General features: G+C 44.9%; 1 protein-coding gene across 1 annotated transcript; it reads left to right on the top strand.

Annotated features, from left to right (window-relative positions):
- Positions 1–24: 24 nt before the first annotated feature.
- Positions 25–15909, top strand: LOC119391741 (uncharacterized). The gene is made up of 4 exons (XM_037659394.2): positions 25–432; positions 2535–2671; positions 7466–7582; positions 15234–15909. The coding sequence occupies exons 1-4, from the start codon at positions 246–248 to the stop codon at positions 15288–15290; spliced, it is 498 nt and encodes a 165-aa protein (XP_037515322.1). The 5' UTR covers positions 25–245; the 3' UTR covers positions 15291–15909.
- The last annotated feature ends 907 nt before the right edge of the window (positions 15910–16816 follow it).

Raw genomic sequence — 16816 nt, forward strand, 5'->3', positions numbered from 1 at the left:
GCTTCACAACCAGTGGCCGTTGGTATCCACATGCAGCCACCATGTAGCCCTTGATGTAGCCGCCTTGTGAAAGCGTCGTGCATGAAAACTGATGAAAACTAACGAAAACTCTACGCGTGCAGTGGTGCTTTCGTGAATGCGTTTGCCGGGAGCGAACGCGGAGAGTGCGCACTACTTCCGCAAAAGCGTGAGCTCACTTGCGGCGTTGGTTTCGCGAGCCCACCGTGTTTGACACCGCGCCCACTATGACGGACAGCGAAGAACCGGCCAAGGCTGAAGCTGATGTGCTGAAGCGCCACTTACGCGGATTATACAAGCAGGGAAACGTGTGGTTCGGCTACGTGGAGACTGCCAAGGCGTTTGAGATCTTGCTGCATGACCTTGATGATATAAACATCACCTTTAGGACCGATCACAGTGTCAAACAAACCGGTATGCCGTTGTCGCAGAACTTGCGCTCTGAATCGCTGCGTTGCAGTATGGGCAATACTGGGTGGTAGTCGGGATTTTTCTGGGAGGGGAGGTGGGGGGGTGGATACTTGATTTTATAAGGCTATGAGACTAAGCTTGTTGTCATGGCTTCAGGACTGCAAACAGCGCGAAAAACAACGACACAAGAGGTCCTGTCCATTATGTGTCGTCGTTTTGCGCGCTGTTTTGCAGTCATGAAATTTGTTTTACTATGTGTTTGTATATTTTTTAAGAGGGGGGGGGTGGGGTGACTGCACTTTCAACGCCATTACTGCACTGCCATGCCCATTCTAACAGGATGGATAGGTGGGCTAGTTGGCATTGCATATTCATGTGAAACTTGGAGCGCAATAAAGAAAGACGCAGGATAGAAAAAAATATACACACACCACAAGTGCTCTTTTTTCTTTTCATAATATCCGCAAAAAAGAGCGCATGTCAAAATGAAGTACACAAACAAAGCAAACATCCACGATACGTGTTCACGATTCTTGAATTCCTTGTCACGAAATGCTTGCACTAAGTGGAACCTCCCTGTCTTTCCTTTCTCCCTCTTCTCTCTCTCTCTCCTACACCAAGTGCAGAGGTCTTTGAGATATGATGGGCCTGGAGCGTTTGTGGCATGTGTATACCTTGCCCTGTGTCTTTCTATTTGCGCTGTAAGTTTTCTGTCTCATGTGTTGGCAGGCTTGAGGACAAATTGACCAGCGTAGTTCATAACGGCAGTGTTTTTGTCGGTGTGCCGTGATGCTGAAGGTAATCATATTCACTATCGTTTGGCCTTCATGTGCGCTGTGCAGGAGTCAGGCTCGTAGCTCTGAATGAGCTGTAATTTCTTTCAAGAGGGAACCGCATCGGTGTAATCGGCAGGTGTGTGCTAGCGACTGCCGTTGACAACTTGGCTCTGGTAGTAGTGCTGCTGGCGAGATATTGAGGGTACCGAAGGTGAACCTCGAAGCAGCAGTGCTATGTTACTGAACTGCCAGTTACAAGTGGTGACTGCTGACATAAAAAACTGCGAAGCCAGGGCCCCGATTAGTGGTTACAGTGAACCAATTGTGCTGTCAGTCATTATGGCACGCTGACAATGACACACCTTGGTAACAGTGGGTTCATCCTGGTTCCTCGAACTTCTTAGCTGGTTTGCTGCCATTGCTCTGCAGCTGAGCTCATGTGTTCTAGACAATAGGGTGGATGGCTGTACTGGGGAGGCTTGTGTGGTACTGTCTTCTTATGCAGCTTCTTGGAACAGAATGGTGCCTTTATTACAGCAAAAGCTGTTAGGAGATCACAACAACAGCCAATTTTGGTGGCGTAATTGTCTACCGGTGTCCGTAACTGCTATCGTGCGAAATGAGAAAACAAATATCCAGGATTGGATGGGGTTTCAACCCAGGCCCTTTGCGTGGCAGTCGAGTATTCTACCACAGAGCCACCCAGCGCTTGAAACTCCTTCGCAAAAGAACCCTATGCAGGCATCATGTAGGGCAAGGAATCACGTTAATGTATGTAACAGTGTGGTAGAAGAGTAAAATAATGACCGGGCGTCACAGAATGCAGATTGTGTAACAAGTGGGTGGTTTAAAGCTATCCACCCATTACAAAGGGCTCAGCTATAATTCCTCATTGTCATCAACCACGGCATCAACAAAGTGCACATAGCCTTACAGGTGTGTAGTGGGTACCACACTTCTCCGCAGATTGACGAATAATGGCATAGTGGGTGCTTGCCTGCTTCACAAAAATTATGATGATCTATGGCGCAGTGGGTACCTTGCAGTGTTCTTGTATTAGTTGCCCCAAGAGAGTTTACAATGGTCTCTAGAAAGACCGCTATTCCAGCTTAGGCTGTGACTATGCTGCGTGTTCTGCGCAGGCGTGGTGTTTTTTTTTTCTGTCACCTTGTAGCCGCCATTCCTATAGTTATTTCAATTACGAAAAGATAGGTTTGGAAAAGAAAGTGAGTGGCTTGTGTTACACAAGCCTCGCATTCCATGCCCTTAGTATTTGGACAGCATAGTCAACTTTCATTTGTGAAATGGCGCCTGTTCTCACACACGCAGGGAGCCCACTTTTGGTATGTCGGCAATATGGCATTGTTGTGGACGAGGGCATTCCATTCACAGTTGTGCGGCACACGAAGAGAGGCTGCTTGTTTGGCCGGATCCCAAAAGAGGTGAAGGACCCAGAAGGTAGCCAGGTTAGTTGAGTGATGCCATCACTGTAACAACGCATCATGTGCATACTTTTATACCAACATCCTCTGCCGCTTTCACATCTGATTTGACACTTGTAATTCAGATAGAGGGAGTATACGTAGACCTTGTCGTCATTGTCAGCCTATATTATATGCCCACTGCAAGACGAAAGCCTCTCTGAATGATCTCCGATCTACCTTGCCGCTGTGGGCTGATTCCATACTATGGAACCTTTGTGCAGTAACTGTATCGTTAGTTGCAAAGACGTTTCTTTTCAGAAGATCGCATGCACTGAGAATTTGATGCTGTCTTATTATTGGCAATTGGAGCCACTGGAGCAACTGGAATATGCAGTTGCTTATTTATTTTTTTCACTATGAAAATTTATTCACCAGTGCAGAGAGCTTAGAAATGACTGAGTTCAGTGAAATGGGTTGCAGAGTCTGAAAAGTTGTTGGACATTTACCTTGTTCTGAAACAGGTAATACTAGCAAAAGCTTCCGCTCTGATGGACTAGTGCCCTCGTTTATACAGGGTTTGTACAGGTCCTTGAAAACCCTTGAATTTGAAAAGTATATTTTCAAGGCCCTTGAAGGCCCTGGAATTGTATTCTGTCCATGAAAACCCTTGAATTTCGCGACCAGTGCAGTCCAAAATCCACTGTACAACCTGCTTTCTGTTGTGGATTAGCGCCGATGTGGCGAACTTTACATTTCAGAAACAATACACAGTGGGAGTTTGCACGCATTCTGTTGTTCATGCCTTATCGTTCATTTCACTCCTCACCCGTCATAGCATCTTGTCTCTCTCTCTCTCTCTACTTATCTCCTTACAACTTCACTTGTCTCTGCCTTTACGCTACTCTTTTCCGTGTCAAGCGAGTGGTGCATGTGGTTAGTACACTGTAACGATGTCAAGCCTTGCTAATCTAGAGAAGTCTCAGCACCTGTCCTGTACATTTGTTTTTGTTGGGAATTACTTTAGATGACATCAAGGCTAGATTTTTTCTACAGTATAATAATACAGTTAAAACTCAATCTAACAAAGCCCGATTTTACGTAGTTCCCAATTTAAGGAATATAAATATGCATTCCTTGTCAGGTACTTAAGGTTCAAAGTTGTTGTTGACCTGAACTAACGAAACTAACTTGGAATTAAAATCGATTGAACAAAGTTTTTCCTGACATAAATTAGTAAAAAGAAGCGCTTTTTTTCTATTTTCACACAGATAGCTTTTTCTTCCAGCTTGGGCACTGACGCTATTGTGTTGAAACATGTGTCACCCATAGTCACGAGCCTGGTTTTATTTTGACAAGGCTACACACCACTTGCATGCCATCTGGTACACGCTGTTGCGTACCAGATGGTACTACCGGTGGCGGTGGTTTATTGCTCCTGTCAACACTCCCTCAGGAACACTACTGTGTGCTTTATTTCATGATTTATGCGACAGATGACACTGATCAGATTGCTCGCCCTGCTCGCATAATCACTGCATTCCTTCTTCCCCTCTTTGCATTTCGGCTGCATGTCATATTTTGCGTGCCTGTCCACTTGACCTGCAGCGCCTGGACCACATATGTGAGGCTCAATGTTTGGTACACCTGAACAGACTTTTCATACAAGCACGCGTGGGTTAGTGGCAAAAAGAATGCCATGGTAGATTTTGGTTGTCTCTATGTTACAATTTTAGGTTTCGAAGACTCAAGAACCCCTTTCTTGATTTTACAAACTTCCCGATTCAACAAAGTAATTTAATTTGAGTGTCATGATGAATTCGTTAAATTGAGTTTCAACTGTATATGTGTAAGTGCAATAAATTTAGTCACAATTTGAAACATTGTTCTAGTTTTAAAAAAGCCTCAGTTGTATGCTGTTTTTTAGTCTCTGAGAGGCCTTTGAAATTCCTTGAATGTGTGAATTTTCTCCTTCGAAAGCTGTAAGAAGCCTGTTCATATTATATTCATTACAGGGAGCATAGCCTCTCCTTTTAGGTTTTTAAAAAAAGACTCGTGGTATAAAGTCTAACCTGGATATATCGGTCCGAAGGGGTTCACAAAAGAGTTCTATATATAGGTAATTCGATATATAAAATATCTTATATATCAAAAATATATTCGAAGGGATTTGACAATTGCTCAGTATATACAATAATTCGTTATATATGGCTTTGATGTATGCAAGTACCATTGCATTGTCACACTCGGATGCTGGGTACTGCTTAGCTTTTGCTTTAATTGCAGCAACTAGTTAAGCCTTTGTAACCCTTCGAGGGTCAAAATTTTTATTGCCTATTTAAAATCTTCAGACTGAACTATTTCAAACAGACTTACCATAATTTTTTTAGAGTGACTGCAAAATGACCAAGACATATTCTCAATAGGTGTAAATATATTGCTTATTCATGCATAATAAAAATTAAAGTGAGAATAAATGTACTACTAATAAAAAGTATGTTCATTCATATATGCTGTGTTACATGTGCCTAGAAAAATGTGCACACTGGGAAAGAAACATGCAGGCACAGTAGCATCGTTTGTGCATACCGTCCGTCTCGGTCTCAGTGGTACAGTGGTTACGGTGCTCGGCTGCTGATCCAAAAGACACGGGTTCGATCCCAGCCGCGGCGGTTGAATTTTGACGGAGGCTAAATGTTAGAGGCCCATGTACTGTGTAATGTTGGTGAATGTTAAATAACCCAGATGGTCGAAATTTCCTGAGTTCTCTACTACAGTGGGCCTCATAGTCGTATCGTGATTTTGGCACGTAAAACCCCTGATATTATTAATATTATTGTCTTATTATTATTATATCGATGGTTGTGCATACCGGCACCCGCCTGCAAACAGCTGAAGTCGCACCACTGTGGGAAATAAATGAGATACTATCGAGCAGTCGCCCTTTATGAGGTTAGTAAGCAGATAGGCATTGTTTTTGTGAGCACAATAAACGGAAACCGCCCGCGATACAAAACCAAACTTAATGCCACGGAGATGTGCAAGGAATAGCCGATGCATTGGCCTAAACAAATCTTGGAATAGAAACTGAAGGACGATGGCACAAGAAAAAAGTTCGCTACATTCGCACAGGGTGACAGCACTTGCTGGACAAGGAGCCAAAAGAGTGGTGCGTGTTTCAAACACACAGAGGATGCCTTTCATGTACGTCGTTGATACTCAAAGGGTTAAGTACTGATTCGGCGAGGCTCAGCATATCCTCCATGTTAGTTGATGGAGGATTGGCTGATTGTTGTTGATAGTTTGGGAAGGATCTTAAGACTGCAGCATTCACAAACTCCTCTGATGTAAACTTTTCAGGCGGCACGAATAGGTTTTTGTTGGATCAGTGAAGTAGAGAGGGCGATGGGGTGTGAAAAGTGAAAGGAAGAGAGTGTTCTGCTAGAGCTGAGAGAACATTGCCACAAGAGGGGGGGACTTGGCAATTATAGGCGATATCTTCCTCATTCGCAGTTGTTCCAACATACGCTCGTATGCGTCACCTTTCCTCATGCCACTTGCATCACAAGTGTTTCGTACGCTTGCTTTTTTTTAGGCTTTCACGTTGTTTATATAAAAACACCAATTAAGTGCACAGTTAGTGCATCTAAGGCGAAAATTAAGGCTTGGTGCTAAACAGGCCCGTAACCAGGGGGTGCCCCCCCCCTGAAATTTTGGTGAAGTAGGTATTTTTACCAAAAATAATTAATGAAAATAGGTGTTTTTCTCAAATAGTCAAGGTTTCCAGCAAGTGCCCCTCCCCCCCCCCCCAAAAAAAAAATTCCTGGCTGTGGGCCTGGTGCTAAACCACCTTGTCATGGTTGCACACGTTCAAAAGAACAAACACTCGGCCAGAAAAGAAACATTGCATGTCTGATCAGATACAGAAACACTGTATGCATTCATAGTAATTACATAGCAAGCAGTGCTGAGTCTTCGACAGTGCTCACTGCTGACTTGAATAAAGTTCTTGTACGTATCATTGCATATCATTACGTTAGTTAAAAGTGGCTTTTTAAGTGCCAGTACACAACCCCACAGACCAAATGTGCAATGAAGCGATAACTGTGCACTTGTACAATGTGAACATGCTGCCAAAAGAATTTCACGAATAAGTGACAACCCACTTCAGCTGGTTTCAGTTTCTCTTAGTCTTCCCATCCTTCCCAGCAGAGAAGAGGGGTAGGCACAGCCCGCTGTCGTAACTACGGCCACTTCGGCACGTAACACGACGTCAGCAATTACATCATTGACAACAGCCAACGGCCGAGCAAGGCTTCCTCCACATGTTGCTCGTGCAGGAGCAGCACTAGGTTACCCTAGTGGCTCGGTGAAAGAGCACGGTAAATGCGCGGCCGAAACCGCGTCACGCAGGGACAAGGCACCGTTTCGTAGTGCGAAGAACCAATCGATGAAGTCGGAGGTACAAAAAGTTGCCCATAGGCAACTTTATGTCCCTTCGCATACGAGGAGGATTGGACAGGCGCTGGAGAGGAGGCATGGGAATTGTTTTTCGGAATGGAGTGTCTGCATGGTGTGCGGTACCGTGATAAAATGTGATTGCCACAGATTTCTGCACTAATTGGCGAGCTTGTTTGCGAGATGTAAAAAAAGATGTCGGAGCTTGTTACTGGCTCTTTAAAATTCTGCGGGAGTGCCATGGTGACTACGTCGTCAAATGCACGTTGCCAATGTAATGCAGTGGAGCTCCAGAAAGCTATCAGTGACTAATATAAATAGCAATTATTTGAGCTTCCCCTTCTTGTTGCCTTCTAAAATATGTATCGCATGCTTTTGCAGGTGACAGGAGCAGATGAGTCGGCAACCCCTTCACCAAAGAGATGGAGACCTGTAACAAGAAGTGCCTGTCCTGCCCTGATGCGTGTAAAGCAAGTGGAGATGTATCCAGCATACAAGGTAAACAACTGCTTACCGTGCTCCAGCAAGAAGCTAAGAAAATTTCTCTAGTTTCATGTTGTAAAGTTTCTGACCAAAATGGCTCCTCATTCGTACCACCGGAATGATAGGTAGACTGTAGTTCTGTCTAACCCATTCTTGTGGCTTCTGACATTTTTGTCGCATTACTTATGACATAAATGTAAACATATTCCACAAAAACCTGTCTGGTCGACTAGGAGATTCTCAGTGGGTAAACTGGCTCTACCAAATGTTTAGGGTATTCCTGACAAATCAGTCTTGGGACTGATATGGCCACTTTTAAAGGAGTGGTGATGCAAAATTTGTGAATGTCTGTTTTTTGCTCTTAACCAGTGGCTACTGACTTGTTAATAGCGGCAGTTAAACTCATTTGCCCCAGCGCGAAACGAATGTTTGATTGTATGTTATGACTGGATGCAGTTTCGATTTCGAAGAGCACTCGGGGGTCCCGTGGCATACTCGTGAACAAACACTATCAGGTGACCATGAATACCAGTGGTGTCACTGGCCACCTTCTGCCATGTGTCAAAGCGGCTGTTTCGTCTGCTGTGTTGAGCGCTGAGAGCACTTGTTTCCTCGATTGTCAAACTACGCTGCTTATCTGGTGTGGCGATTGATGATGGAGTCGGGAGGAGTGTAAAAATAAGTCAGAAAAGCTCGATTCACTTCGTGAATCTCGCCTGCGATGTTGTTCTTGTCGTCGCCGTCCAACTGAGGTGACGATTTCCATGAGGCTTGGAGCAAGCGCATTATTAGGCGTGCTGAACAATTTTGCTCCGATCATTTGCAAAGTAGCAGGTTGAGAAGTGACAAAGGAAGAAGTGAAATCAACATTGATGCTGTGTAACAGTATGTATGTGTAACATGTAAGTGGTGTGACGTACGCTTTATTGACTCGTATTTAGATCAGGCAATGCTGTGTTCTAAAGGCACTCCACTGCCACATGTGCGCGTCGGAGGGCCGAAGCAGTTATCTGTCACTAAGCAGTACGATCCTGGCAGTAGAGAGCTTTAGTTTGTCTTTAGACTTCCTAAAGTTTGCGGATACCCGGGTAGTGGAGCCCATACAGGTAATATACTATTAACTCTATGCCAGAGCTGTTGACAGCTGCAGCAGCAGCCGCCACGGGTCCAGTAGCGACATCTTGTGACGTTTTGTCCAACTACAATACATATATATATTTTTTTCTGTTTTGTCAGTTGCATTGCTGTTTTTGTCGGAAAAGAAAAGGAAACCAGTGAGAATACTGTGAGTTGATAATTATCTCACTGCCAATGTGTTACACAGTCATTAAAGGAGTACTGACACAAATTTTAAAATTTCGGATTGTTGCTCTAAATAAAAATACTGGTGTCGAGAAACCTATAGCAAGTATTGTGGTGCCTAGGAATGCATCGTATATTTTAATTACAGCTACCTTAAAAAGACACTTTCAGTTTCGATATCGAGGGGGCGGCTTCTCAGTGACGTTTCTAGCAGTGTGACATCACGGGGATACAAAACTCGCAACGTACTAGCGGCAAATCTGTCATCTGCTCGTGGTGAACATAAACAACGATGAGTGAATTATAGTCCAGTGACCCCGACAGTGATTTCTAAGATTTAGGCAGCATGCAGGACGCAGAACTCGCAAACTCGAGGAACTGCCTTGACTCGTCGGGATAATGTCCATTGATGATGGAGGGCTGGCTTGCAGATGATCAGCGATGAAAACTTCAAAGTCAAATTAAAATATTTTATATGTGTTCTTCGACTCCGGTGTGTGGACAGCGTTGGCAGTGCATACCAAGGAAATGAAAAATATCCCTTTTGCAATGTCTCAAAATCGTGTCAGTGCTCCTTTGAGCGGCTAAGTCGCTGCAATGTTATGTTTGTAGGTCTCTGGTTAGGCTCTGCATCAACAGGTGTCGCTACCAGCATTGTCTATCTGATACACGTCTACAGTAACCCAGCCAGAACTCGTGACGTACATTGTTTACAAAAGTCCCCGATCGATGACCTCATTGCTTTTTGCTTCATTTTCCAACTTGGCACTTTCAAGAACTTCAAAAATCAATTGAAATACTTTGTTGGCTGTATTTGTGGCTTATATTGTACAGATAGCACCTCGAATAGTTAAATTCCGGGGTGAATCGAATAACTGACCCTATAAGAAAAATAACTGAAAGTTCAATATTCGCAGACCCTATGCAAAACGTATCACCTAAGTCATGAGTTTGTGTGGTTGCCACGCTTCGTGCGTGTGCTTTCTGCTATAGCACTATACCACATGAGCGCTGCTGTGACAAGTTGCCTTGTCGCCACAGCACTCATGTGCATGCGTGTAGCACATCCAGTGTATTGTGTGGGCATGTTGCTAGCTGTGGCTTGAAAAAATTTCACAGTTATTCCCTGAGAAGGAAGTGATGAATGTGATAGCAACAGATTGACGATGTTATACAAAGTAAGGCAAGCAGCTGACTCCTTTCAGATCCGATTTGGCATAACTCGACAAAACATGACTAAGAGAATATGGCAGCTCCTGCAAGCGAAGCAGCTTTAGGGCTGCCTATCGCTTCAATGCGAGGTTAGCAGTGGGAGCATATCATGTACAGTCAACCATAAAAGTTTACTGACCACTTGAGCACATGGCCAAGAGCCTCTTCACGACGATTCTGCTGCGTAAGCGGCGATCGACAGCAGCGCTACGCCTAAGATGCATCCCTTCCTTAACTGGTGGCCTGGCTATTTGCCCACTGGGTACGAATATTTTCCACCTTTCACTTTCTAATGCGACACGCTCTTCGACAGCAGTGGCTACGTGCTTCTGCCTGGAGAGCAATCTATCAGCATAAGTGTTAACAGTCACAGTCTTTTTCACAAAACGGTATCTACCCTATGGCCCGCCGTTCGAAGCATGCCGTGGTAGCTTTTATTCTGCTGTCAAAGTAGGAGGAGCGTGATGCTCATACCGCAGATAAGTGCTTGCATGAAAACAACAAACTAACATGTTCTGCGCGGCAGTAGAAAACTGATACGCCATTGAATAACAAGAAGACCAGTTTCCGGCCCAGCACTGCGGTCATCGGTAGATGGTGAACCGCTGGATGGCTCGGACAGGCGGTTTGGCACACACTTGCATGGTCCATAAACTTTTTTGGTTGACTGTGCAAAGGTATGAGCTACCTGCTGATGTTTGTAGAGATAGCCTGCTCACTACATGCGACTGTGCGCATCTGATCAAAGTCTGCAGTTCCTGCCCGAGCGACACAGCCTGCACCCCCCCCCCCCCAGCCCTCCTTCATGCTCCTTCACGCTATGGAGCTGGCGGCGGATTTTATCTCTGCTTAAGTCACACCCGTTGCCATCCTTTGCGCACTTTCACTCGCACGTAGACATACAACGTGCTGGCAATGTTATCGATTTATACTTTATACGGATCATGATGCAATGGCAAATATCCACTTCAAGTGTTCATATCATTGCTGTTGCAATAAAAAAAAGCAGCTTGCTCCGCCTGTCTCAGCGCTTCCTCTGAAATTGAAACTGTATCTTAATGCTAAATCAATAGCTCCGAGTTAGCTACCATGACAGTGGGCCGTTAGCTACTTATTGCAACAAAAAAACAAGATGCAATGGTTTCACATCAGTACTCCTTCGACCAAGTAAGCTTGATAGGTAGTCACCCTTCTGTGTTTATGGGGCATGAAACACCTTACGTTGTATGTTCCGCTGCTGCTAAATGGATGTCTAACATGTGACGTCAAGTAACAGGTTCGCAAGAGTCAACGCTTAGGCTTGCTGGTTCTATGTTTTCTAAAACCAAGAGTGTTATTCCAACCACGACACGAGATGAACATTGTGCTGAACACCGTAGTGTTCATTTATGTCCCTGTATCTGCAACTACTGTTTCCGTGCTTTGGTTAGGCTGAGAATTTCACTGTTAATAGCCTAAACCCACCCTTGCTTGAAAAAAAAAACTACATCCAAGATTGTATTCTGTACTTGCGGACTAGGGTTATCATGCTTTTCCCTTGGCGGAACCATTTGCATCCTCTGTTTCTCAAGCTAGTCTTTTTTCACTCTGTACTTAGGCATTGGCATCTTGCATTGAGCATTCCATTGCTTTGTTGCCACCTTGTAGGGATACAAGTTTTAGGGGCGAGGCACTTTGGATCTCGGCTTGTCGGCGGTGCATCATCATGACCCATTTGCTTGCACACATTGTCTTGTTCTGTTCATTTGCTTGAGTGCAAGAGAGGCTCCACTGCCCAGCGCTCACCGTGTGGAGGGAGAGATCGAACGGCCCGCGTTGACTATGGTAACGTTCTTTCTGCGATGAACGCTGAACTACCAACTCGCAAGGAACGAAAACGCGCCCGCGAGAGACAACGCCGACGACGGCAGCGTCTGCTAGCGAGTTTCTTGAAAAAACCACTGCTCGCGCTGCATAACCGTTCACCGGCCACCCCGTATATATAGGCACTGAATCTTGGGCTGTAATGTAGTGCCGCTGGGAGATTTCTCTTGTGCGTAGTTGAAATCAATAAAATTCGCAGCGTGCATGTTAACTAAAAGCGGACTGCGGGTCTCTGTGTCTGATCTTCCTTCTGTCTCTTATTGCCCATTAGCAGTGATTTTGCTGTGGGAAAGACCGGCGCACACTGCATGCTTCGCCCCTCCGCAGGTTTCACGTTAGTGGAGCTGAAACACCCTTCTCTACACGCTTGTTTAATACCTAGTTGGAGTGAATGCCTGTTCTGCGTAAATAATGTACAGTGTCAAATATTCATCTTGGCTTTTTAATTATCCTCAGCTAGTGCTATGGCAGCCAGAGGGTTATCACCTGTTGTAAATATGCTTTGAAAAGAGGATGACTTGAGAGATTACTCTGTGAGCTGTCATGCTAGGAACAAACGTAAGTTTTTGCTTGTGGGCCTTCACTTTTCACAGCCACTACTGTAATTACTACATGTGAAGGGCATTCAAGCTTTTATTTAAATAACATCAGCCTTTTTAGAAAAAATTACGCCATCTCCCGCTAAAGGGGACCATGAGGCGATGCGAAGCCAGAGCACTTGCACGATCGCGTTCCGTTGGCGTTCATTGGGCATGCTACCGACCTCGCGTCGTGGAACGCGAAGAGGGACGCTACGCGCGTCGTATCTTCAATCTAGCCTGGCCGTTAATTCTCAAGGGGCGAGCGGGGAACGGGTCGACAGCGGGCGAGAGGGGGCAGCGTAAGAGGAGAGAAGGGGAGGGGACGCGCATGCGCTCGAGCTCATCGCGGCGTTGCGCAGGAGAGAATTTCGGCATGTCTAGCCCGCGTTTCAGAGGATGAGTGGAGAGGGGTATGGGAGGGAAGGGGAGAGGGGATGGAGGGGAGGTGTGTGGAGAGGGTATGCACATGTGCAGTAAGGGCGGTCACGCCGCACACCACCACCACCACCACCACCACCACCACCACCGGATTGAGCTCCGCCTTAAGATACTTCGCATCTAAAACACCAGGCCTGCACATAACACGCAGCGCAGTCACAGTGAAAGCTGGAGGAGCGGCCTTTCTAGAGCCCATTATAACTCCCTTGGGAAGACTACTACAAGTACAGTTGCAAGGTGCCCACTGTGCCATCAATCATAATTTTGAGAAATATAGGAAGTACCCACTATGCCATTATTCATCATTCCATGAAGAAGCGAGGTACATGCTACACATTTGTAAGGCATTATTGCACTTTGTTGATGCTTTGGCTGATGATAATGAATTATGGCTGAGCCCTTTGTAACAGGTGGGAAGCTTTAAACCACCTACTCGTTACGTAATTTGCATTTTGTGATGCCTGGTCATTATTTTACTCTCCTACCACACTATGTTACATCTGTTAAGGTGATTCCTTGCCTGACATGACGCCTTTGTAGGGTCTTTTGCAAACAAGTTTCAATCACCGGTGTGGCTCTGTAGTAGAATACTTGACTGCCACAAAGGGGCCTGGGTTCAAATCCCACTCCATTCTGGATATTTTTTTGTCATTGTGCACGATAGTGGTTACGGACACCGGCGGTGGCTGCGGCGAACAACTACGCTACAAAAATGGGCTGTTGTGATCTTATAACAGCTTTCGCTGTAAAAAAACATGCACATGCAACAAATCACTTTCACTGAGGGTTCATGTTGTGTATACGCTGGTGCACTCCGCAAGAAAGATGCATTAAAGATGAACATGTAACTTGTGACATCACGCCATAAAACATGTGACCCCCCCCTCTCAGGAGTACTGAAATTATAAAAAGAAAAGAGTATGCGAAATAGTCAAATTATCAGAGAGTTCCTTTACCTTTAAAAAAGTGTGATTTCAAAAGCTGCGCAGCAGCATTGCCGTTTATTTATGTTTGCATTTAAAGAGGTACTGACACAAAATTTCGCAGCTGAGATAGCCTGCGGGATCGATTTTCATGAACATCCGTGTATCATCTACCAAATCTCAGCAGCGAATATAGCTTGCGACTGTTGTGAATATTAATACTTAAGTTTACGTGCGCGATTCAGCACTATTCACCGCACCTCGCGACATTGACATCATATATGGTGACCTGAAGGCGACACCCAACTTCGGAGACGTCACCACTGCATTTACTCAGTTACTCTTAATGACCAGCGGTTATCTTGCCTACGCGCATCAGCAGCCATACAAAATTGATTGACAAAACTGCATTACCGCACTGGTTGTCACACTATCCAAATTGCGTAATGACCGGGGTGGTTGAAATAAAGCTGCCCACCTATTGCAGAATGCTCAGCCACAGTGCATCATGATCATCAGCCACAGCATTAACAATGTGCTCACCTACATAGGTGCACATATTGCCTTACAGAGACATGGTTGCTTGGCAACATACGTTTAGGATAAGAAAGCCCATGTGACAATACTTTGGTAAATGTGTGCACATTGAAATATTGCACTCTCTCTGCTCTTTACTTACAGCAGGCACCTTAAAAGAATCTACAACAGGCTCTTAGAAGGCCTCCTTTCCAGCTTATGCTTTGACTGTGTTTCTGTGTTCCTCGCAGTCATAGAGTTTTTGTGCTGAGCGGTATGGTGAACTTTTGTCGGCTTCTGTTCTTATTCAGAGAAAAATAGAGAAAAAGCAACACAGAGCCCAAATAGGTTCACGGGAAGACAAGGAAAACGCTTTATAGGGCCATGGCATGGCACAGAAAGGCTAGATTAACAAACCGCTGCTAATCGTAGCGATAGTGATTGAGGCGGTTGACTTGGATAACTCAAAGTTGTAAAATTCCCGTAGTTTCTTTTTTTTCCAGTGAATGGGTATATAAAATGGAGGTTGGCTTTGCATCACTTTTTCTCAAAAAAAAGTTTTTGCCTTACATTCCTGTTTCTTCATTATGCAATCTGGATGTAGTGTTTGTGTTGTGTGTGTGAACTAAAGGGGTGTTTAGGTAATTTCTGGTCTATAGAACAAACTTTGTTATGCTGCCTTGAAAATTAAATTTTCACATGTGTTTTCTACTGCTTGAAAGAAGGGATTTTGTGAATTTTCGTTTCAGAGGCGGTGGCATTTGCATTGCAAGCTTCCTGTGTTCCTAATGTACCTACGCACAATCCCCCACTTTTTTTCTTTTCTTTCAGGTAAACCGCCGAAAATGCCATACGGACGTCAGCTTGAAATCATTTCGAGAAGGCTAATGTCCTCGTTGAAACGTGCACTTCGAGGAGGAGGGCAGCGCTGAAGCCGTGCTTCGCCAGCAGCGGTTCTACATTTCTATGTCAGACGTCAACAGTCATTGCAATCATGATACATCTCAGTGTGGAATGCCCAGTGTACATGTTGAATCAGGAGTAGCTGATGATGATGCATCTCAGTCTCGAAGGCCCAGCGTACATGTCAAACCAGAACCAGCTAGTCGTGATACATCTCCGTGTGGAAGGCCCAGCGGACTTGTCGAGCCAGAAGTTGCTAATTGTGATACCTCTCAATGTGGAAGGCCCAGAGGACATGTCGAACCACAAGTGGCTAAAAAATAGTTGAACTTGTTCGTCGGGGCTTGACATCAGTGAAAGAGATGGAAAACCGCCTTAACATTTACATTCGAGACAACTTAATGGGAAATAAAAATGCTCGCATTACGAGCAAAAGTAAATTTATATAACATCAAAGGAGATGCAAAGACGTGTCTGGCAGGCACTTCATGAATGCAGGTTTAATTCCACAGATCAGGACCATGTAGCGAAATACGTGGAAGAACTTCGTGAGAAGACACCAACAATCAACTGTTTTTTTCGTGCCTATGAGGTAAAGCATCAAGAGGACACCAGCCAGTTCAAACACCGCAGGATCAAACTGAACATGACATTCTAGAGTCTGTGGCACAGGAGTGCCAGGAAACGCTACTGTTTTGCATCCAGACTGATTTCATGAAAGAACTGTTTGCAAAAATACAATAGTGATGTCTTGTCCCTTGTTGCAACCTACAAGACAACCGAATGTGCACTTCCACTATTCTTCATCATGATGAAGACACCCAGCTGCTACGCGGTGGTAGGCGCTTTTGTTGTCCAATTTGAAACGGCCGAGGTGCATTGGCGAAGCATTGAGTGTTTGGAGAGCTTGGAATCCTGATGTGAACCCAAGGTTCTGGAGAGTGACTGCAACGAGGCCGAGATTGCCGCTATTTCCAATGCTTTTCCCTGTGGGCGCACCATCTTCTATGATTATCACAGAAAACAGGCCTGGCATGAATGGCTCTCAAGGAAAGAAAATGATGTTGCTGATGTCTTTCATGTGAAGGATCTGCTAGGTCGGATAGCAGACAGCAAGAATGAGGAGGAACTCGGGATGGCAATTGCCCGTTTGGATCAGTCACATTACTATCTACAAAACGAGAAGTTGCAAAAGTACATCACTCACTGGCTCTCGATTAAAGAAAAGTGGGTTAAAATGCACCAACTTGACCTTCCTTTTGACAATAACAATGGGGCAGAGCTGAGGCTTTACTTGACAAAGAATTGTGGCCAGCCTAGCCTCTTGGAGCTTGTCAAAGTCTTGGCTGAGAAATGTTTCACAGAGATGAAGGCCCAGATTTTTTGGGCCAGTACAAGCTCACTTGACTGAGCATTGAACACATTGGAGTCAGTTGCGGTCTTTGAGGAAAACTGGACACACTCTTTCAATCAGTAACAGGGTCAATATGCTCAGAGCAATGTAGCAAATC

The sequence above is a fragment of the Rhipicephalus sanguineus genome, chromosome 4 (genome assembly GCF_013339695.2).
Source record: "Rhipicephalus sanguineus isolate Rsan-2018 chromosome 4, BIME_Rsan_1.4, whole genome shotgun sequence".
NCBI classification, from domain to species: Eukaryota; Metazoa; Arthropoda; class Arachnida; order Ixodida; family Ixodidae; genus Rhipicephalus; species Rhipicephalus sanguineus.

Bases quoted from the DNA above. Each gene is read 5' to 3' on its own strand.
- LOC119391741 (XM_037659394.2), top strand. From the start codon at position 246: ATGACGGACAGCGAAGAACCGGCCAAGGCTGAAGCTGATGTGCTGAAG. The intron at 433-2,534 runs GTATGCCGTTGT...TCACACACGCAG, and splicing joins TCACAGTGTCAAACAAACCG to GGAGCCCACTTTTGGTATGT. The intron at 2,672-7,465 runs GTTAGTTGAGTG...ATGCTTTTGCAG, and splicing joins AGGACCCAGAAGGTAGCCAG to GTGACAGGAGCAGATGAGTC.